This window comes from Chrysochloris asiatica, unplaced genomic scaffold (assembly GCF_000296735.1).
Source record: "Chrysochloris asiatica unplaced genomic scaffold, ChrAsi1.0 scaffold00034, whole genome shotgun sequence".
NCBI classification, from domain to species: domain Eukaryota; kingdom Metazoa; phylum Chordata; class Mammalia; order Afrosoricida; family Chrysochloridae; genus Chrysochloris; species Chrysochloris asiatica.
In genome coordinates, this window is record NW_006408552.1 from 15,108,215 (window position 1) to 15,132,040 (window position 23,826).

Sequence of the window (23,826 nt, forward strand, 5' to 3'; positions counted from 1 at the left end):
TTCCGAGGGTGTAAATCCTTACGGGAGTAGAAAGCCTCATCTTTCTCCCGCGGAGCAGCTGGTAGTTTCGAACCGCTGACCTTAAGTTTTGCAGCCCGATTTGTAACCACTACGCTGGTAGCGTAGTGGTTACAAAACCGCAAGGTCAGCAGTTCGAAACTACCAGCTGTTCCGTGGGAAAAAGATGAAGCTTTCTGCTCCCATGAAGATACACAGCCTCGGAAACCCTGTACAGGGTCGCTATGAGTCGGAACCGACTCCATGGCACACAACAACAATAACTGTTAATTGGCCCCTGACTGTTTTTCTGTCTTCAAAATTTTCTTAAGGAACGCATGAGGGCCTTTATGAACCAGATGGTGGGTGAATTCCTCATAGTCAGATACCAACCACTGCCAAGCAACAGGACCAGCCAGCCAGAAGAACATGCCGGATATATAGTTCCCTCCTCTTCGCCCCTTCCAGCAGGAAGTAGCTCCAGGAGGAATGACCTCCGCCCCTGTACCCAAAACAACAAAAGGCTGGAATTATAGAATCCCTCAGCCACACGCATAATAAAATGTTTGCTTACCACACTTTTCGCTCTCCTTCCTGGAACCTCTTACATCCTACCGGAACTTCCTCTCTCCCTACCCCTAGTCAACCTATCACCTACCTCCACTAATCTCAACCCCGCCCTCCTCTTCGACCAGTATAAAAGTCCTTCCCAAGCCAATACCTCTCTCTAGTTCCTTCCGGCCTCCAATAAAGCCTTACAGGTGTGTGTTTGTGTTCTGGCTCATTCCATCTCACAATAACCTGTCATCCACTGAGCCACATCGCCAGGTCTTTCTACCTCAGAGCCTCTGGGTGGGTTCAGTTTACCAGCCTTTTGGTCACCATCTGAGTGCAAAGCATCTGTACCACCCAGGAACCTTCACTGGCCACATTTACAGTGATCACCAGCTACACACGGCTCATGGTTACTGTTTTGGGCAGTGGTGAAGTTATGCTGACTTACATGGGACAGTGCAGGGTGGGAGAATTTCTATTTTCTTTCCAGTGCTCTCATCATTAGTGGCTTGGGAGGGTCTACTGTGAACTGTTCTCTCAACCCCAAAACTCGTACCCATTCCTAGGAAGTCTGCTCTGTCTTGGAGTGCCACTATGTGTCAGAGTAGAACTTTGTTCCATAGGGTTTTCAATGACTTTTTTTTGCCCTATAAATAGGTTGCCAGGCCTTTCTTCTGAGGCACTTCTGGGTGAAGTCAAACCACCAACCAACCATCTGGTTATTAACTGAGTGCATTAGCTGTTGGCACCAACAGATTTCTCCCTATACAAGGTTTCTATGAATCAGAATTGACTGGAAGACAGCTCTGTGTGTGTGTAACCTCAAGTGTCCCTGGTGGCACTGTGGGTTAGGCATTGGGCTGCTAAGTAATTCAAACCCTCTAATCGCTCTATGGCAGAAAGATGAGGTTGCTCCCTTCCCCTAAAGATTTCTCTACAACTACACAAGCCAGCTGCTCTGCAGGAGAAAGATGGGGCCTTCTGTTCCCGTAAAGATTTACAGCCTCGAAAACCCTGTTCAGGGTCGCTATGGGTCGGAACCGACTTGACGGCGCTTACCAACAACAACAACACAGGCCTGGGGGTGGAGGGCGGTCTCAGGGCATCAGGAGGTCATTGACACTCAGGGAAGGGGAACACAGGCGCTTGCTTGAGAGGTTTGCCCTGCACCAGCACCCCTCCACCTGGAGACCTCGGGGCCGCTCATTCTGGCCATTAGTGTGTAAAACTTGTGTGAGCCGGCCTGGGTTTTTTTGGAAGGGCTATTACATCACAGGTACATGCACCAACTTTGACCTGGCTGGGGAGTGGTCAGCCTGGGCTCCAGGACAAGCGGACAAGTGACGCGTTAAGTACCGACATCGGCCCCGCCCATACTCGGATCGCGGGGAAACGGCGCCACCAGGTGGCTGCCTCAGGTGTTGAGCTTGCGTCTCAACCCACGTGGTTGCCTCTGGGTCTCCAGCGGAGAGAGGGTGGTTCCTGCCTGGACGTGCCTAAAGGTCAGCGGGCCCCTTTGGGCGTCCAGCCCCCTTCCTGCACCAGACTGGACACAGATTTCTCCTAAGTCCTCCAAGGGACCTCCTATTAAGGAGAATCGGGTGGACCAACCCTACTCATTGGGGAAACTGAGTCCCAGAGGGCAGAGTGCAACCTACCTCATCTCTAAGCTTGTTTTCTCCTCCAGTTGGGCTCCTTCTAAATTGTGGAGAAGACCAACAGGGCCTGTCACCCCTTGGGGACATCCCCTCCACACAAAACTGCCCTGGACCCACCAGGTGTGTAGAGACCCTCTTGCTATTGGATCCACTTGCACCTTAGAGCCTTCTGGCTTGCGTGCAAGTAGAGCCACTCACAGAGGGGAGAATGAGGCCCTGGGTGTTCAGCATGGGCCTGTCCACTTCTCCACCGAGGCAGGAATGACTGGGCACCCGCGTAAACACTCCTCGAGGCAGTGGTGGGGCGGCCCCAAGGCCGTCATCTTTAATGGCCAGTGCGGTACAGTTAGTGGACAGACAGAAGGACGTGATACAGCAGGGTAAGCTCGGGAAAGTCCCCCTCGGAAGGCCCCCTGCCCCAGCATCCAGCCCCCTACCTGTCATGTCCCTCCTTGCAGGGTGTGTGGGGGCTTCCTTGTCCCCCAAACCTGCCCCCCTTCCTGTATTACCAGGAGAGCAGACATGGAGCGCCCCCTCTAGTCCTGTTGATGGGTACTGGGAGGCCTTGGGGGATGTGGCAGTTGGGGTGGATGGGTCCAGGACACACAGCTTTGCGGTCTCTGAGACACCACTAGAGACAATGAAGGTCTGAATCTATCCAGACCCAGGAATCGACGCAGTCCCTTCCTGGTGAAGTTTTGGGAGAACCAGGATTTCAGAGAAGGATATGGAGGGATAGGGCTCTTGGGGGTGACAAGGCTGGGGACTGTCCTCTTGTGGATGGCTCATGAGGGGAGCCCCAGTGAAGGGGGCTGTGGCTGGTGGGTCCATGGCTTTGGGGCCCTCAAGCAGAACTTGGGGTGTGGTCACTGTAGGGTGTCCTGGCTTCTGGCTGGTGGCCTGTTCCTCTGGGTATGGAGTCTAAGAGTCTGTCCCAGGGGGCACGGGCCTGGGTACAGTGGGGGTCATGGTACACAGACAGCGGGCAAGGCTCCAGTTTAGAGATGGAGAACAGGGTCCACAATGCTAGGTAGAGTGCTGGGCCCCACAGGTCTGGCAGAACCCAGGGGCTGAGCATCAGGGGCTCCAGACCCAGGGTGGGTGTTGTGATTGGCACAGGAGGAGGCTGGGACCCCCACAGGCACTGCAGGCGGGATGGGAGGGGCCCTGGGCCTGGTCAGAGGCTGCTGGGGAGGGAGCCGTTGGTGGTATCGGTGTGGAAGCAGCTGCTGGGGGCGTCCCGCGTGAGGCTGTAAGTGCAGTAGGCCACGGCGGAGCCCAGGGTCAGTCCTGTCATGTAGGACACGGTCATGGTGTTCCCTGTGGGCAAGATGGGACCTGAGCCACCCTCCACCACAGAACACCCGGCAACCACCTCAGTCACCCTTGTCCAGAGTTATGGGTGAGACCAGAAGGCAGTGATTCAGTACACACACTGGCTGTGGGCCGTCAGACTCACACCTCCCCTTGGGGTCCCTTGCTTCTCCTGGGGACCCCCTTCCAGCCTCCAGGCTCCTTGTCATGATAGTGTGGCTTGTCCAGTGGGCACTCAAGCATGCCACATTTGTCCCAAACCCCGCTCCTGGTTATCTTCCATCAATACACTCTGTCCATCATAGTTGAGGGAAACAGGCCCCAAACCTAATTTCTCTCTTATCCCCTGACTTCCCCCTCCTACCCTGAGGAAGTGTCTTTTGAGGAAAGTCTGTCTCCCTTACTTCCTCCATCCCTTTCCTCAAAAGATACATCCTCAGAGAGAGGTCCTCCCAGACCACACCATTACATCACTAACTGTGCCCCACTAAGTCTCCCTCTCATCCACCTTGTCCATTTCCCTACTTAGGACCACCTACCTTATCATCTCTTTTTGTTACTTGTCTGCCTATTATCTTCCTCTACCTCTGGGATATCAGTCACATAAGTGTAGGGATTGTGTTTTATCTCCACGGCGTCCCTGGTGTCTGGAACGGTGCCTGGTACACAGCCAGGGGTCAACAAGTCTTTTTGGAATGAATGAATGGATGGATAAGGGACTGAAGAATGTTCCCACATCTATGACCTTCCTGTGGTTAATCTGACCCCTGGATCCCAAATCTCATTGGCTGGCTGGCCTGGGCCCCATGGGTTTCAGTTTCCCTGGCCTGCAGTGGGGTGCTCCCAGTCCTGGGGGTGTCAGGCTGCCAGGAAGGCACCCTGAGACCACGCAGGGCCTTACCTGCTAGCTCCCGCTGCTTGGGGCTCACTTTGCCAGCTGCAAGGATCATGGGCACACTGCCAAAGTAGCCATTGCTGATGCCCATGAGCAGGGAGAAGACGCAGGGCCAGGCTGGGTGGCGGAGGGTGGGCGTGCCACTGGGGTAGACGCAGAGGATGAAGAGGGGGATGAAGATCACACGCAGACAGGAGCAGACCAGCAGGTGGGTACCCCTCCAGTCCACAGGCAGAGCTGCCAGGATCTGTGGAGAGCCAAGCATGTGAGTGCCAAACCTACCTGTGTCCTCTGCCTCTCCAGACAGCCATGTCCCTGCCCAGCCCACCCTTCTCCAGCTCTGTCCACTGCATCTACTCACTACTACTGTGAGCTGCCGTCAAGTCGGGTCCAACTCATGATGACCCCGTGTACAACAGGCCCTGTACCATCCCTGTGATGGGTTGTGGATCGAGGTTGATTTTGGGAAACAGCTTGCCAGGCATTTTTTCCTAGTCTGTCTGTCCGGAATCTGCTCAGCATCAAAGGCTCCACTGAGAGATGGCTGGAGAGAATTCTACCACGGAGCCACCACTGCCTATTTAATACTTAGAAAGTCAGATGTTGTCTCGTTGATTCCAGTCCAAGTGTCAGAGTAGAACTGTGTTTTGTAGACTTTGCAATGGCTGATATTCAGAACTAGATTGCCAGTCTTTTCTTACTAATCTTAATCTGGCATTTCTGCTGAAACCTGTGCAGCATCATAGCAACACACAAACCTCCACGGACAGATATATGGTGGCTTCCCATGAAGTGCCCTGGCCAGGAATCGAACCCTGGTCTCCCACAAGGAAGGAGAGAGTTCTACCCGAGTCACTACCGCCTCAAATACCACCAATGATAGCAATATGCTTCTCACCGTTCCCCTGTTAGGTGGGGCTAATGACCCGATTTGAGAAATGAGGACACGGAGGCCCAAGGCGACTTCTGTCATCTCTCACAGTTAGGAAGTAACTGGATTAGGATTTGGGCCCACTAAGCCTGGCTTGGAGTCCTGGTGTGGCACTTTGCAAAGTCGTTTGAACTGCAAGGTCAGTGGTTCAAGCTCACTAGTTGCTCCTTGGAAATCCTATACAGGGTCGGTATAGGTTGGAATCGACTCGACGGCACTTAACAACAACAACTAACTTAAGACTTACTTGGAGTCCTGGTGTGGAGCTATAGGATAAACACTGGACTAACTGCAAGGTTGGAAGTTCAAACCCATCAACCACTCCTCAGAAACCCAATACAGGGTCATTATGAGTTGGAACCAACTCACAGCACTTAACAAGTCTTGCTCAAGAAGAACTGGTGGCGCAGTGGCTAAAATACAGCTCAAAGCTGGTCCCTGATAGACAGTCTGCTTCTACAAGATGCAGGCCTCGGAAACCCTGTGGGGCAGTTCTCCTCTGTTCTGTAGCTACAAGTCAGAATCGACTCAGTGACTATGGGTTTTCTTAAGCCTTACTTCCTCTTGAAGAGAGTCCCGGTGTGGCACGCTGTAGGATAAGCACTGGACTGCTAATCACAAGGTCAGAGGTTCAAACTTACCAGCTGCTCTTGTAAACCCAATACAGAGTCACTATGAAGTGTAACCGACTCGATGGCACTTCACAACTACAACTCCCTCTTCAAGCCCAGACTTGAGTTTCTTTGCTCTTAGAGATGCAGGGAGCAGACTAAGGTTTCAGGACCACCGCCTTCCTCCATCCCCCAAGGCCTGTAGCTTACGCCCACCTTGCCCACGAAGTCGGAGAGGTTGAACACAGCCATGATGAGGATGGGCAGCCATTCGCCCAGAACACAGTGACGGATCTCGGACTCTAGACCGGGGAACAGGCACAGCGTGATGAGGTAGGTGACAGCGATGGAGAGCATGTCGGCCCAGATGACACGAGCCACCACGTAGCGGTGCAGCAGCAGAGCTGTGGGGTCAGGGTTCAGAGGGCAGCGCTCGCAGGGGGCCCCATGCCTGCCGCCCCTCCAGTCAGTGCCGCCCGCTTCTGAGGCCCATGGGGGTCATCCCAAGGGGCGTGGGCTGTGGTAGTGGGTCCCCACAGAGGAGGGGGTCTGTAGGCTGTAAGGGTGAGGCTCCCTCACCTCTGAAGGTGGGCCAGCTCCTCTTGACTCTGGGCTGAGGCACGTCGAAGCGCACATAGGCCCCTCCCCCATCGCTGGCCACCTCATGTGATGGGCTGTCCTTTGGGGACCCGCTGCTGGCCAGGGCTGAGGCTTGGTGCTCCTGAGGGGGAGGATGAGGGGTGGGTCAGGTTAGGAGGAGCAACAGGAACCCCGTGACCTCTCACAGCTGCATGGGGGTTTCAGACAGCAGACTACAGTGGTGGGCTGTCTCAGAGGGCTCCTGTGTTTGGGCTGGGAGGACACTTGGGTTCTGTGGGAGGGGATGCCATATAGGAGGGCATTTAGTTAGCACCTACTGTGTACCTTGCTTCACCAAGGTTACTCAGATTCTGGATGGCAAATTCTACCTTGTCAACCCCATTAAACCAGTCGCCAGCCTGTGACCAGCTAGGGACAGTGTCCCTCCTCGTCCCCACCAAAGCCACTTTGGCCAACTCTCAGTCCCTTTTGAGCCTTCCCAAACGCTGTTCCCTCTGCCCTTAACACCCTTCCTGCTGCTCTTCCCGTGGCCACTTGGGGTCTCACTTCTCCCTCTCAGCCTGGCCTTTTCCTCTGTGGACCTCATCACATACCCATTCCCTTGTCAGATGGCCTCGCTAGCTCACTGCAGTGTCCCCAACTCAGGGCCTGGTGACTGACTGGCCAATGTTCTGATGGATGTCCCGGCTCTGCTCAGCTGATGAGGACACCCCTCAGGAGATGTCCCAGACTTGCTTTTCCCTGCTTTGCTTTGCTTTGCTGGCTTGCACCACCAGAGGGCGCATGGCTCCCTAGGCCGGTTCTATGAGGGCTTGAGGGCTTGACAAGGCTGTGCCCACGGAGGTTGTGGCAGGGGCCAGTGTAACTGAGAGAGGGAGAACCTATCACAGTCATCCCCAGGTGGGCCTGGCCTCAGCAGATCAAGGGCCCACAGCACTTAATCAAAGGGTCTCTCCCTCTCTGGTGCCACAGGACAGCCCACTCCGCTTCCAGCTGGCTTCAGGATCCCCTCCTGTGAGGGACTGGGGGGCCTTCCATGCCAGCTCAGCTCCTCCCCCCTGACCCTGGTGGAGTTAGGTATAAGTGGGCCTTGATTTCCCTCCTGGTATGCCCCAGTTAGAATGCTCCTTAGAAGCCAGGATGGCAAGATTCCATCTCTTATACTTTGGACATGTTCTGAGGAGGCTTGGTAAAATGGAGGGTCAGCGAAAAAAAGGAAGACCCCAGTGAGATGGACTGACGCAGTGGCAGCAGCAATGGGCTCAAGCTCAGCAATGATTGTGAAGATGACAGGACCAGGAAGTTTCATTCTGTTGTGCAGAGGGTGCTGTGAGTTGGATGGAACTGACTTGATGGCACCAGTGGTTACGAATTGGGCTGTGAACCTCAAGGTTGGCAGTTCGAAACTACTGGCTGTTCCGTGGGAGAAAGTTGAGGCTTTCTGCTCCCATAAAGACATATAGCCTCGGAAACCCTGTGCAGGGTCACTATGAGTCGCAACTGACTCCACGGTACTTATAACAACAACAACAACGTGGAGTCCTGGTGTGGTGCTGTGGGTTAACGCACCAGATTGCAAAGCCTTTTGAACTGCAAGGTCAGTGGTTCAAGCTCACCAGCTGCCCCTCGGAAACCCTATACAGGGTCGCTGTGGGTCGGAACTGACTTGACGGCACTTCACAACAACAACAACAACAGCAATGCCCCCTGGAGAGTGAAAAACTTGAATGCCAGAGTGAGCTGACCACCTGGCTGAGGTGGCAGGAGGTGGGCTGGAACCACACAGGTAGGACTGTGGGATATGATGGCTGGAGGGGCTCAGACCAGAGATGTGGGACTACCCCAGAGGAGAGGGCCTCAGACCATGGATGTGGGGTTATCATAAGGGAGGGAGCCTTGGACCAGAGATGTAGTATTACCACAGGAAAGGGATTCTCAGACACAAATGTGGGGTCATCAGAAAAGAGGGTCCTTGCACCACGGATGTGGGGTCACCACAAGAGAGGGGGGTCTTACCACAAATGTGGGCTTACTACAGGAGAGGGGGCCTTGGATAACAGAAGGAGCCCACACCACCAGTGGAGAAGGGGTCACACAGCCAGAGGATTCTCAATGACATGGGTGAGCCCCAGGGGTGCTCCCTGACTCCTGAGCAGTGTTATATGCACCCCCCACCACACACAAAATCTCCTGGCAGGGACAGATGAGGAAATGGAGGCTGAGGCCATGGACTTACAAAGTGGACATCCCCGGTGGCCACATCGTGGTGCACACGGTACCCGGAGCCCGGGTGGTGCCTGCGGCTGTCGCGAGGCCGGGTGGTGTGGTAGAGCACAAAGCGGCTGCGTCGCACCAGCAGATGTAGCAGGAAGCAGAGCAGTTCCAGGCCCACGGAGACCAGGAAGAAGATGAGCGTGCTGGCCCGTTCGTCTGGCAGCAGGAGCTTGGTGAGGATGCGGCTCAAGGAGATCATCACGCCTGCTGTGCCTGCAGGTGGTGGGAATGGTTGGGGCTGCTGCCAAGCTCAGCCAGGCCATGTCCAGCCCTGCCCAGATGGACAGTTCCACTCTGACACACATGGGGTCGCTATGGATCAGAAATGACTCAACAGGAGCTGGTTTGGTCCAAACCACCCCGAATCAACACTCTCTGGCTACCTAATCTCATTCACAACCGCAAGTGAAATAGACCAGCCAACAGATGCCAACCACATCCCCGGCCAGTCCCTTGCCTGAAACCAGAGTTCTACAGGTACCACCAGCCATGAGGCTCCCAGAGGCACCTGGTCAACCTCATCTCCTGAATATGGAATGGAGGGCAGCGCCCACAGGAGTCCTGGTCTGTACTCAGTGCTCCCTGCTGAGAATATCTGGAGGAACCTTGGGATGCTGTGAGGTGACCCAAGAGACAGTCAGTCACCTGGACCAGGAGTTGAACAGTGTCCTCCCCAAATTCATGTCCACCTGGAACCTGCGACTGTAATCTTATTTGGAAATGACACCTTTGCTGATGTAATCTTGTTAAAACGAGGTCAAGTTAGATTTACTCCAGCTCACTGCCCCCGTGTGTGTCTGAATAGAAGAGCATGCCATAGCATTTTCAATGGCTGATTTTGTGTAAGTCGCCTGGTGTGGCGCTGTAAGATAAGCACTGCACTGCAAACTGCAAGCAGTTCATACCCTCCAGTTGCTCCTTAGAAACCCCGTACATGGTCACTATGAATCAGGAGCGACTCAACAACACTTAACAACAACAATAATCCTCAGGCCTTTCTCCCAAGGTGCCTCTGAATGGATGTGAACCACCAACTTTTTGTTTAGCAGGAGAGCACGTAACTGTGCCTCCCAAGGGTTGACTGGATCAGAATGGACCCTAAATCCAATCCCTGGTGGCAATATAAGAAGAGGGAAATATGGACACATACACCAAGTGGAAAAAGACCCTATGGGGACAGAGGCAGAGACTGGGGTGATGCAGTCACAAGCCAAAGAAGAGCGGCAGAATCCCTCTGAATTCCCAAGAGCAAAGCAGCATTGCCAGCCCCTCAGTTTCAGACTTGCAGCCTTCTGAATCCTAAGGAATGGTGTTCCTGTTGTTTGAAGCCTTCACTTGGTATTTCCTTACAGCCGTCCCAGGGGACCAACACAAAATCAGCCTGGAGGCAAATCCTGGAAGAGGACTGAGTGTCTTTGGGTGGGTGAGGGCAGAAGGGGGTACCTGGGGTTGACTCGGGAGGAGAGAATTTCAGTGAGACACGTATGGAATTGCAGGTGGGAATGGGAGGTAGATGTGGGTCTAAGGAGAGTTTGGACACTGTGGGGCTGGGTAGCTCCCCAACACACATGCAGAGTCACAGAAAGAATGATAGATTGGTTCTGTTTCATAGAACCCTGCTTTCATTAGAAACACATGAACATACACACTAAGGTTCATAACGCAAAATTATATTCTCCCTGGTGATGATAGAGAAATAGCTTATTGTTAGATCATAGATAGACGGGTAGCTAGGTGGGTAACAGATTATAGATACAGATATAGGTTAGATAGATAGATAGATAGATAGATAGATAGATAGATAGATGATAAGTAGATAGACAATAAATAGAAGATACATAGAAAGATGGATGATAGATAGGAAGGTATATGGATAGATAGATAATAGATAGCTGATAAGTAGGTAGATAATTGATAGATGGATTATAGATGATATATGGTAAGTATATTGACAATAGATAAATACGCAGGCAGATAAATGATAGATACATGATAGATGGATAGATGATAGATAGATAAAGAGAGACAGAGATATGGGTAGATTAGGTCGATTGTTGTTAAGTGTTCCAGATTGGCTACAACTCCTAGCGACCCTAACTAAGCACAAAATGAAATCCTGCCCGGTTCTGTGCCATCCTCACATTCTTTGCTATGTTTGAGCCCACTGCTGCTGCCACTGTGTCCGTCAATCCATCTCCTTGGGGGTCTTCCTCTTTTTCCTCCACTTTGCCAAGCATGATGGATATCCTTCTCCAGGGACTGGTCCCACCTAATAACATGTCCAAAGTATGAGAGACAATGTTTCACCATTCTGGTTTCTAAGGATTCCAACACAGATTTGTTTTTCTGAAAGTCCGTAACATTTTAAATATTCTTCTCCAACACTTTAATTCAAATGATTCAATTCTTCAATCTTCTTTATTCATTGTCCAACTTTCACATGCATATGAGGCTACTGAAAATACCATGGCTTGAGTCAGGTACATATTAGTCCTCAAACTGACAATTTTGCTCTTTTATGCTTTAAAGAGATCTTACACAGAAGATTTGTCATTTGATTCTCTGCCTGCTGCTTCCATGAGTGTTGATAATAGATTCAAGCAAAAGGAAGTCTTTGACGGCTTCAGTCTTTTCTCCATTTATCATGATGTTATTTATTGGTCCAGCGCTACCCAAGGCTATGGTCTTCGATCTTTATCAGTATTTTAAGTCCTCTTTGCTTCCAGCAAGCCAGGTTGTATTATCTGCATATTGCAGGTTGTTAATGAGTCTTCCTTCAATCCTGATGTCACATTCTTCTTCATGTAATCCAGCTTCTCAGATTATTTGCTCAGCATACATTGAATAAGTGTGGTGAAAATTCTTTGGCTCTGGCTCACATCTTTCCTGATTTTAAACTATTCAGTATCTATTCAACTGCCTCTTGATCTGTGTACAGGTTTCCTCAAGAGCTCAATTAAGTGTTCTGGAATATCCATTCTTCGCAATGTCCATAGCTTGTCAAGGTCCACACAGTTGAAAGCCTTTGCAGAGTCAATAAAGTAAAAGTAAACATCTTTTTGGTATTCTCTGCTTTCAGGCAAGATCCATCTGATGCCAGCCTAGTTCCATGTCCTCTTTTTCACTGTAGGATAAACACTGGACTGCAAGGTCAGTTTGAATGCAAGGTCAGCGGTTCCAACCCACCAGCCGCTCCTTGAAAACCCAATACAGGGTTGCTATGAGTCGGGACTGACTCAACAGCACTTAACAACAACGTCCTCTTCTGAATTTGGCTTGAATTCCTAGCAGTTCCCTGTTGATATACTGCTGCAACCCTTTTTGAATTCTCTTTAGCAAAATGTGATATTAATGGTACTGTTCTGTGCTTTCCACATCCTGTTCGGTCACCTCTCTGGAATGTGCTCAAATATGGATCTTTTCCAATCCGTTATTAAGTCAACAGATGATAGATAAATAGACTAATGGAACACACATAGATAGAAGATACACAGATAGATGGATGATAGATAGATGATAGATGGTTGATAAGTTTACAGATAATAAATACATGGAGGGAGGCAAAACGGCAACACGTAGCTATTGGTGAATTTAGGTGAAGGGCATACAAGGACATTTCAAGCACACCTAACTGGGTACATGCTCTCACATCACCCAGGATCCCACATGCAGAGAGAGGCATGTATCTCACAGCCCCAGAAACAGCACACACACACACACACACACACACATACACATATGTACACACATAACCCTCCTGCTTAGGAGCCCACCCCGCCTCATCCCCAGCCCACCATCCTGGGAGCCTGTGGATCCAGCACCCAATCCAGGGTCACCCTTCCCAGAATCCAGGGTGGTATCTGCAGATACTCACTCTCCCCTGTCATCACCCCCTGCGTGTACCTCTTGGGCAGCATCCCTGTGTACCCGTAGAAGCTCGATTGCTGCACTTAAGAGAGTGAGAGAGAGAAAGAGAGAGAAAGCGAATGAGGAATAGCCAGGAAAAAACATTTATCACCTGCCAGCTTGCAAAAAAATACAGACATTTGAGAATATTGGGTGGGCATGGGTGTGGGAGAAATACACTTTACCACCACTAGGGGTAAAGGAGTTCTGGTAGCGTAGAGATTACGAATCAGGCTGCGAACCACAAGCTCAGCAGTTCGAAACTACCAGCTGTTCCGTGGGAAAAAGATAAGGTGTTCTGCTTCCGTAAAGATTTATAGCCTTGGAAATCCTGTACAGGAACTGACTCCACGGCACACAGCCACTACCACCACCACCACTAGGGGTCAGAAGGGTTAGATACAAACCCACCCGATATAATGGAACAAAACAGAAGAGACCAAAGGCGAAGAGAAGAAATAGAAAATATCTGAGCATGCTGCCTGGATTGTGTTATATAACAAAACCTCAAGGTTTTTTTCCAGAAAGTTTGAGTCCACAAAACAATTGGCCTGGATCTTTCTGAAATGCCATGACAGGCAAAGGAAACCCAAGGAATTTTCAGGATAAGAGGGCACAGAAAGATGTCAAGATATGACAATTATGCCAATGCATGCTTCGAGATCAGAAAAAAATGCTACAAAGGATATTCTTAAGTCAATTTGTAAAATTTGAATATGGAGAGTAGATGAGATAAAATATTACACTTCTTGATTTTGGTCCCTGGAACGTGGTTCTGGAAGAAAGGTCATGCATGGTTCTTAGAAAATACAGACTGAACTATTTAGCTATGAAATGTGGTGACAAAGAACTCAAATGGTTTTACGGAGACAGATGATGCATGATAGATAGATGATTGCTAGCTAAATTGTAGGTAGATGGAGGGATGACCGATGATCATTGTTGTTGTTAAGTGCCATCGAGTCAGTTCTGACCCATAGTGACCCTGTAGAGGGTTTCTGAGGAGCAGCTGGGGAGCTTGCACTGCAGATCTTGTAGTTCAAACCGACTTTGATGTCCAACGCATTAACCCCCAGTGCCACACCAGGACCCGATGATAGGTAGATGGATGGATGGATGGATGGCCGGATAGATAATAGATGGAGGAATGGATGTATATAAAGAGATATACACAGATGGATGATGGATGGATGAATGGATATATATAGAGATACATACAGGTGGATGATGGATAAATAATCAGTGGATAGATTGAAAGGCAGGAGTGGATGTTAGTAACTGGTGAATCCAGGTGAAGGGTATATTTATTATATTATTCTTGTAATTTTTCCATAGGTTTGATATTTTTTCAAAATAAAAGTTACAGAAAAAAGCAAAAAACCCATCTGGAATCTACTGCCTAAGGAAGACAGTGGTCTGGGCATAGTCTTTATACAGGGGGTGTGCACAACGCACATGTTTGCATGCTCAAGGTGTACCACTAACTCTGCATGTACCCAACACAGGCAGACACATGTGTGCATGCAACATGTGTGCATGTGGGAAGGTGGAGACCCACTCAGCCCCGTGCCTGGCTCAGCCCTTGACCTTCCCCACTCCCACCCAACCCTCCTACCTGTGCAGCCGAAGGCCACAGTACCCACAGCAGCCAGATTGATGGCATAAGCCTGGTCATGGGAGAAGAGCTGCAGCCACACGTCACAGATGCTGATAAAGAGGAGGGGACCCAAGGCTAAGAGGTAGCCTGTGGGGGAGAGGCCAGTCAGGGGCAGTGGATGAGCTGGGCTGGGTGTGGGGGGGGTCCCCTCTCCCTGCCCTTCCCCTATAGCCAGCTTCTCTACTTTGCCCCTTACTACTGGGACACATGGGTTTGAAATTTTTTCAAAACTGAAAGTTTGAAAAAAACCAAGTTTGGAAGCCACCCCTCCACCCCCACCCCGCTAGGAAAGACGACCAGTTTATACAGGGGAAACCCAGGTACCCATCAAAACGTGTCAGGATGTAGTGTGTGTAAACTGAGCCCTTGTGGATAGGTGTGACAGGGCAGGGTGGGGCCAGGCATACTTCTGCTGATGCTGGTTTGCAGACTAACTGGGAGGTGGGTACTGAGTAGGGATCAGAGATCTAAGTGGGGCAGCCTGAAAGGCTTCCTGGAAGAGGTGCCTGTTGAGCTGGTCCTTGACACTGGACATCACCATGACAAGGATGAAGAACACACCAGGCAAACAAAGGAAAGACCCAGGGGTAGAACATGGGGTACACAAAAGCCCCCGAAAGGTGCCCTCGGAGACCAGGAACAAGATGAGAAACCATGCTATGGCTCATCCTGGGTGAACTCTTAACTGAGTGTTTTTTTTCAAATGTTGCATTGAACCCCCTAACATTCTTGGGACATGTGCCCATCTTATAAATAGGAAGAATGAGGCTTAGAGGAATTGGGGAGGTGTATGCTGAGCCTGGCAGGTGTGATCTGGGAGTCCCATCAGACAGGTGTGACGAGGCTGGGGAAGCGGGGGGCAGGGGACAAGAGTACCTGCAGTGATCCTGGTGTGCAGGCTCAATCTCTCCACCAGGACATTGTTCAGAAGCACAGCCACCAGGGCCACCAAGATGTAAGTGAGGCTCATGTCGAACACAATGGAGGTCCCTGTGGAGAGACCAGTTAATGGCAGGTGCTCAGGAGGGAGGCTGTCCTCACTCAACCAAAAACTAAGAGGCTGCCCCGCGGCTGCCCCAAGGCCACCTAGCAATTCACAGCTGAGCCAAGGTTTGAACAAACATGTTCCCAAACAAGGTTGCTGCCCATCAGGGTTTCCAAAGACCAGGGACCAGAGCTGAGCTGCTGTGACAGGAAGTACCTGCTGCAGAGTCACGTGCCTTAGTGGTGGTGGTGGGGACAGTGGAAGGACCCACCTGGGTACTTGTGATGCAGGTAGTCCACATCGGTGATGAAGCTGTTGTATGGCAGCAGGAAACCCACACCAGCCAGTAGCATTGCAAAGTAGATTGCATGGTAGCGGTCATCTGGGACAGGTTCCTCCATCTCTAAACCCAGAGACAGCAAGAGAAAAGAGAGCAAGTCCACTCACAGCCATGGCCAAAGACACAATGCCTGCCTGTTATCATCACTGACACTATACCAAATCATCGCCTTCATGGTCACCATAAATAGACACAACTGCCAACACCAGCTCCGTGGACACCAGCTCCGTGGATACCACCACCATGGACATCAGCACTGGATCATCACCACCATGGATGGCACCCAGCATCATGGACACTTGCATTGGCCACACCATCACCATGGAAACCAGCACTGTGGTGGATGTTGCTGTGACTAGGATTGGGCATCCACTGCCATGGATGATGCATGTCTGTTAGCACACATGACCAGAGAAGTCTAGCACCTTGGGGATTGACCCTGAACTGACTCCATCTATGCACCAAAGAGCAGGGAGATTTTTCCAGCCTGTCCCAGGGCTGGCCAGAACTTCTACTCCCCATCTGCAAAGAGAGGACACAACCAGAGAAGAGACGTATGTTTCTGAGCCTAGAGTGGTAACTGGTAGAAACAAGTCCAAGCCAACAGGGAAATCATTCTCATGAATGGGGTGCCTATGGAAAGCCAGGGTCAGTCTTACACAATGCTTAATGGGTTTTGATGCACAGTTTTGCCGTATAGGTTGGTACCAGTACCATGTTTTCATAACATGTATATCCATATGACATGTATAACATGCATATAACATGTATGCTATTTGTGTAAAAATACACGATTCTCCTTTTCCAGATGAAAAAGTGAACCCCAAGAAGAGCTCAAGGTCTCTGGCCTTGCAAGGGGGATGGGAGCTGGGGTTGATTCCATGCTGCTGACTCCAAAACCTGCATACCGCCCACTCTGCAGGCCTGATCTTACGGTCAGTTGGCCCATTTCCTCAGTGTGAGGTAATCCAGGCACAGGGAGGTGTAGGCCCTTGCCCAAGATCATGCAGCTAGGCAACTAGGCAAAAAATCCAGATCTTTGACCATTTTCCTCTTCTCAGGCTCTTTCCTGTCTCCTTTGATGTTAGGCATGGCTTGCTTTGGCTAATGAATGTAACCAAAGTATATACGTCACATCTAGATAAAAGCTTATGGTCAGTGAGTGATTGGCCAGGTACCCTTTACCTGCCTTGTTGTTGCTAAGTGCTGTTGAGTCAGTTCCAACCCATAGCAACCCTGTATAGGGTTTCCTAGGAGTGGCTGGTAAGACTGAACTGCCGCCCTTGCGGTTCAAATCAACTAAGGTTAGCACATTAACCCACAGTGCCACACCAGGACTCCTTAGAGATGGTGGAATCTTGTGTTAGAATGGAGCCTCTTCAGCCTGAATCAGTGAGTGGGGCCCCCTGGTGGCCTACCCTGGACATGCAGCATGAGATTAAGGCTCTGTGATGATGAGTCTGTTTGTTGTAGAAGACCTAACACTGCCTCAGATTTTAGTCACTCCCCAAGGCTCCCCATCTCCCCCGGACACAGAATGAACTGTGTCCCCCCAAAATGGATGTGAAAGTCCTGTGCCTGTGAGTGTGACCCTGGTTTTGAAGATGGGTCCCAATCCTATATGAAATCCCTTAACCACACCAAACGCACTGCTATAGAGTTGATTCTAATTCACAGTGACCCTATATAGAGTTGCCAAGACAGTAAATCTTTATGGAAGCAGACAGCCTCATCTTTCTCCCACAGAGTGGCTGGTGGATTTGAACCCCCAACCTTGCAGTTAGCAGCACAACACCTATCTCAGGGGTTACCATATGAGCTCTTTGCTGCTGCCACTGCTGTGTGCTTTTGAGTCAGTTCTGACTCATAGAGACCCTGTATAGATAGGGTTTCTGAGAGTGTAAATTTTTTACAGGAACAAAAAGCCTTCTCTTTCTCACATGAAGCTGCTGGTGGTTTCGAACCGCTAACCTTACTGTTAGCAATCTGACATGTAACCCATTATACTACCAGGGCTCCTATATGAGGTCCCTTTTTGTTGTTGTTGTTAAGTGCCGTTGAGTTAGTTCCAACTCCTAACGGCCCTGTATAAGGTTTTCGAGGAGCAGCTGGTAGGTTTGAACTGCTGACCTTGTGGTTTGCAGTCTAGTATTAATCCTACAGCACCACATCAGGGGTCCTATGAGGTCCCTATCTGGTGCAAAAGGCTTGTGGTCAGCCACCAACCTAAGATTGGCAGTTCGAACCTACCCAGCGACACTGCAGAAGAAAAACCCTAGCAATCTGTTTCCACTAAGATGGCAGCCAAGAAAACCTTATGGAGCAGTTCTGTTGTGTAGCACAGGGGTTGCTATGAGTCAGAACCAACTCGACAGTAAGAGAATTGGTTTGGTTTGAATCCTAGATGACCAGAGTACTAATAAAAGAGAAGAGTTACAGAGACAGAGGAGATGGCCATGTGGCGAGAGAGGCAGATGTAGCCACAAGCCAAGGACTCCCAGTCCTCACCGGAAGCCAGGAGAGAGATAGGAACAGACTCTCCCTCAGAGCCTCTGAAGAATCAACATGGCCGACACTCTGATCTCAGAGGCCCAGCCTTCAGAGCTGAGAGACAATGAATTTCTGTTATTCAAACCCACCTGTTTTGTGATATTTTTGTTACATCCTCCAGAGGAAATGAAAACCAGGGGTTATTTGGGCAGTCCTTCCTTTGGGACAAATACATCCCTTGCCCACATTCTCACTCACCAGGGTCCATGAAGGGTGGGATTCCTCTGGCTCTCCCACTCTGGCCCTCACCTGCCACCACCTCCTCTTCCAGCTGGTAACTGTCGAAGCTGAAGCTCATGACCATGCTCCTGTCAGGAGTGGCCGCCATGTTGGGCTCCTTGAGGCGTTGGCTTCCAACAGAGCCCATGTCCACCAGGGCTGTGGAGAAAGCAAAGTGGGGGATGAACACACCCATGGCCATGCCCCCAAACCTGTATCCTCTGGGAGATGCTCCTTCCTAGTCATCCCACTAACTTCTAGACAGCTGAACAGAGGACATACATGTATGAGGGTCAATCAAAAAGTCTTGATACTTGGGTTCTAGGTCATACATATATGGATGTATACCAAACAAAGCATGTTTAAACAGGTCTCTGTGATCAGTGTGGCTGCAGACAAGTTCTCTCAGTAAGACATCCAGTCAAAACAGTGTCTTCTGAGGGGATTTGCTGGGCCAGTTCACCTCAAGGTCGAGAGGTCAGCTCAGAAGGCTATGGCGACAATTTTGGGGGATTCCCAACAGTTCTTCTTGATAGGTTTTCACAAAGGATACAGAATGATCAGGGGGGCTTATGAGGGAAAAGTTTACAGAAAATAGAAAACTGCATTGGTAAGAAGAAGGCCGGGAAAAATTGTCCCAAAGAACTTTTTTTTTTTCCTATCACAACACTGTACCTTTTCATTCTTTGGGGATATCAAGGGCCGGCCTATGAGCACTTCTTTGGGAAATCTTATCCTATTCAGCCTCCAGCCCTGATCTTGCCCCTTCAGACTTCTTTTTGAACTTTAAACTCAAAAAACATTGAAAAGGAACAAGATTTTAGTTCCTTGAGGATGTAAAAAACTACTGTTTCAATGTAGTATCAATTGAAGGGAAGCTTCTCCTACCCAAAGCTGTTGGGCCCCTTTGGTCTCCAATCCACTGGACCATCACCCCATGGGCCTCAGTTTCCCCACCTTCAGAAGGGTATAGATCAAGATGGAGGAGATGTTGAGAAACAAGTTTCCTATTTTTATGTTTCTGTTTCATAAAGGTGGCTATGATTTTGTAACAATACTTTTCTCACTGACCTTTGTAAGTAGACAATGATGTTGTGTGATTTATGTTTTAAAGACATCCACCCTGTACTTGTCTGTGAGTGTCCACTGAAACACTATTCACAACAGTCAGGTGACAGAAACAACCCGACTGTCCATCAACAGATGTTGGATAAACAGACTGTGGTCTACCCATGCATGGAATATTATGCAGCTATGAAAAGGAACAGTATTTCTGGGTGGTGAAAACGGTGAATGCGTTTATGTGCTTGTACCTCAGAAAACAGGTCTACCAATCTATTTTCGAAAAAAATTAGCCATTAAAACTCCTACTAAGGGGCACAGTTTTACTCTGACACACATAAGGTCACCATGAGTCAGAACTGACTCATTGGCAAATGGTATGAAAAGGAATGAAGTTCTGCTACATGCCATAACATGGATAGAGCCCAGAAACATTATGGTACATTTGAGAAGCCAGTCCAAAAAGGTTACATACTAAATGATATATGAGTTCATTCCTACAAAAAGCCAGGACATGAGAATCTGTAGAGACAGAAAGGAGATTAGTGGTTGCTTATGGCTAGAGGATTACTATGGTAGCAGAGTGGATTACAAACTGGGCTGCTAACTGCAAGGTCAGCAGTTCAAATCTACCAGTTGCTCCCACAGAGAAAAATGAGGCTTTTTACTCCTGTAAAGATTTACAGCCCCGGAAACCCTGTGCAGGGTCGCTATGGGTCGGAACCGACTGGACGGCACTTAACAACAACAAAGATTTACAGCCTCGGAACCACTATCCAGGGTCCTGATGAGTCAGACCCGGCTCCACAGCACACACCCACCATCACCACCATGGTCAGGGTTTCTTTTGGAATGACAGTTGGCAGCCCTGATGGTTGCATGACTCTGAAGTTATACTGAAAGCCATCGGATGGCACCTGTTAAATGGTACGGCTCAACCAAGTCCACCCCAGATGCTCTGCAGAAGGAGTACAAAGGGAGAGAATGGAAACCAGGGTGCTGGGGTGGTGGCTGCTGCAGAACCCAGGAATGCAAGGATGGTGGTCTGCATGGGGATGGTGGCATTACCAAGCACTGACTGTGTAGTCCCTGGGCTGTAAGACTTAGGGAGGGATGGGCTGCCAATCACTCATTTCACAGCCCTCAGAAGTGAGGATTGGAAGGTAAATAGCCCACCACAGACAGTCTTCTGGGCAGTAAGCGGTGGACCCAGGTCTGGGCCACACTGGCCCTCAGCCCTACAGCTTCAGGGCCAAGAAGCTCTTTCCCGGGTCTTGCCTTAGTATTTCTTGCTTCAATTCAAATCTGTTGGCCTTTACCTTCAGATCTAGGGTGGGGAGACCCTCTAATTCTCTGTGTGTCTGGGAGGAGTCCTAGCTTTCCCAAAGACAACACTTTATCAGTGCACTTTTCCAACAGCTTGACTTCATGTCTTTGATGGCAAGATGGATACATGCTCATCATCTAGCACTTGGGACAAACATAGGGATGGAACACTGAAGCTTTGGGCATGAGATGTGGTGCCTTAGTTTTCCTGGCCCCAAGGGTGAACCCCAAGAAAAATCCATAAGAAAAGGGGTACCCCCTTTTGCTCTAGGTGGCCCCCTGCCCTGCCCCCACACCACACATGCCTGCTCCTGTCTCATCTTCTGGCCCTCATGTCCTCCAGCTCTCCTGCCTCAGTTTACCTCCTTCCCAGCCTGGAAGGGTTGTGCTAAATAGATATCAAGTGACTCTGTCTGGTACCCCCTGGTGTCATGGAAGGAAAAGCCATTTGGTCCTATACCATCTCCACAATCTATAGGGTCTGTATTGGCTGAATTTTGGAAGTATATTACCAGGTCTTTCTTCCTAGTCTGTCTTAGTCTGGAAGCTCCTCTGTTCAGCATCATAGCAACCTGCAAGCCCCCAGTGACAGGTGGGTGGTGACTAGGTCTGAGGTGCATTGGCTGGGACTCGAACGCAGTCTCCTGAATGGGAGGCAAAATTCTACTGCTAAACCACCAATGTAGCCCCCACCTTGTTCCAGAGAGAGTTTTCATTGAGGCCAGAGAGGGGGACCCAAGGGCCAACTCCTGGGGCACTTGGGGGTATTCTGCTTCAGCTGACCCTCTGGGGGCCCCCCATGAGATGTACCTGGCAGAATTACTCCCCAGGCTCAGAGCTTTCCCCAGACCCTCCTTCTTAGAACGGAGCTGAGACCAGCATGTGTGCCCACTCAGGCTTCCTCCCAGATAGGAAAGGCTAGGGTGAGGATGGAGATGAAAGAAGGTTTACAAAACTACAAGGTTCCCTGCCTCCAACCCATTCAGGGTGTCAGCTTCCTCCTGGGGTGAGTCTGAAGCTTGGAAACCTCAGCAGGAGCATAGCATAGTATGGGGGACAAGCAGCAAAAAAAGGGTCCACCTCCTCCTAAAAGCTGAGGTTTCTGCATCGATGGGCAGCTGCTGGGAGTGCGGACTGGCAGGGCAGATGTGCTTCGCATGGAGCTGGGAGGGGCCCCCTGCTCACTGTGGCTTGGCCTGAGTCAGCAGGCACCTGCTGCCCACTGTCTGTCTCTGCCACCCGTCCCCACCTGCCATTCTGCCACCTGCCTCGGCCACTGTCCCACCTGCCACCCTATAGTCTGTCTCGGTCACTGTCTTGCCTCCCCTTCCCCTCTATCCAGGCTTCTCCAGGCTGGGCCTCTGATTCCCAATGCCCTGGTCTCATGACCCCAGGTCTGTCTTTCTCACAGTTGGGGGGGTGCCCCTGCGGAGGCTTCCTGAGTCTCAGGCTTGACTCTCTCCTTCCCAGGATCCCTCCCATTCAACACCAACAACCTTCTCCCAAACCTACTTCCCCTCTTATCTCTCCCTTTCACTAAAATCCAATTATACACACACAGGTTCAAACATCCAAGAGTTTACAAGGCTCTCCTCTGCTCCCCCTACCCAAAGCTGTCTGGCCCCTTTGGTCTCCAGTCTACTGGGTCACCCCATGGGCCTCAGTTTCCCCACCTTCTGCACTGTGGGGAGGATTCCACAGAGGAAGAGGAGGGTGAGGAAGTAGGCACTGGTCTGGGAAGTCTGCAAAAAGGGTTGGCTGGATATAGTAGGGGCTCAACAGTAATAAAAGAACCTAAAGAACCCCCCCACAGGCCTTCGGAGAAATTCTCATTTGCCAATTTACAGGAAAGATGACAGAAAGATGGGGAGGTCAAGTCCAGGGTCAGACATTACTGGAGTCTGGTTGATTACAAAGTCCACCCCCATTTCAGGAGGACGCTGAAATCCCTCAGAGTGAACAAGACATGGGTTCTTAGATGTGTCCCCAGAGCGGTGAGGGGGCACTAGGAGCTGGTCACCCAGAAACGGAACTTGATTGAGAAAGCCAGCCCACTGCCTGCCCTCCTGGGGCATCACCTACAGTGTCTCTGCCCTGGCCTGCCTGTCTGGCCCCTCAACCTCTAGTCTCTGTTGAGTCCTGGTTCCTGGGGGTGGGGTGGGGGGGTGATCCCAGATACTTCCAAGCTCCTCCTGCACCCTGCTGGACCACAAAAGCAACAAAGTTGGTTCCCAGACTGCACATCTAAGCAAAGGACAGAGACCCTGGGAGACAGCTTGTCCATGAGGTGACCCCTGAGAACAGGCCCCGTGTTCTTCTAGTGATTTTCCACCAACAAGAGGGGGGCTAGCTGAGAAAAGGGGTGCTCTGGAGCGGAGGAGCTTCGGGGAGGAACTTCAGGGGAGGACTCGGGGTGCATCCGGGACAAGCCTAGTGCCAAGGCCCGGGCATGACCTGGTCCCCGGCGACTCCGCCCCTTCCCGGGTCTGAGTCCGGCACCCCAGGGAGGGGTTGGCCCGGTCTGGTCGTGTGCCTGGACGAGGCCCAGATGCTGGACGGGCGGGGTGGAGGGGGGGATGGTGGTGGTCCTCTTACTGGCAGTCTGGATCCCCGAGAGTCACTTCGTTCCCCCCTCCCTCCCTGGCCCGACGCCCCGAGCCAGCGAGGAGGAGTAGGGGGCGCGCGGGCAAGCGCCGCAGACAAAGGCTCCGACAGGTCCCCGCGGCTTCCCAGCGCTCCAGCTCTCGCGCCCGCCGCACCCCACGCCGCAGCTTACCTCAGCCCAGTCCAGGCTGGGGTCCTGGGCGCGCCGCTGCGCCCGCACCCCGCGCCCGCACCAGGCGCACCGGGAGGCTCGGGCCCGGCGCAGCGGTGTCCTCAGCGGTCCCAGCCGGTCCCCACCGCCAGCCCGCGCGCCCCCGGCTCCGGAGCGCATCTGGGGGGCGC

At 51.0% G+C, this 23,826-nt stretch overlaps 1 protein-coding gene across 1 annotated transcript; it reads right to left on the bottom strand.

Annotated features, from left to right (window-relative positions):
• Positions 1-3,379: 3,379 nt before the first annotated feature.
• SLC29A4 (solute carrier family 29 (equilibrative nucleoside transporter), member 4) lies at positions 3,380-18,641 on the bottom strand. The gene is made up of 10 exons (XM_006859777.1): positions 18,472-18,641; positions 15,655-15,786; positions 15,275-15,388; positions 14,357-14,485; positions 12,710-12,784; positions 8,798-9,048; positions 6,541-6,682; positions 6,178-6,365; positions 4,426-4,666; positions 3,380-3,530 (listed from the first exon to the last, which is right to left on the bottom strand). Exons 1-10 carry the CDS (start codon positions 18,638-18,640, stop codon positions 3,388-3,390), a joined length of 1,584 nt encoding a protein of 527 aa, XP_006859839.1. The 5' UTR covers position 18,641; the 3' UTR covers positions 3,380-3,387.
• Positions 18,642-23,826: the final 5,185 nt, after the last annotated feature.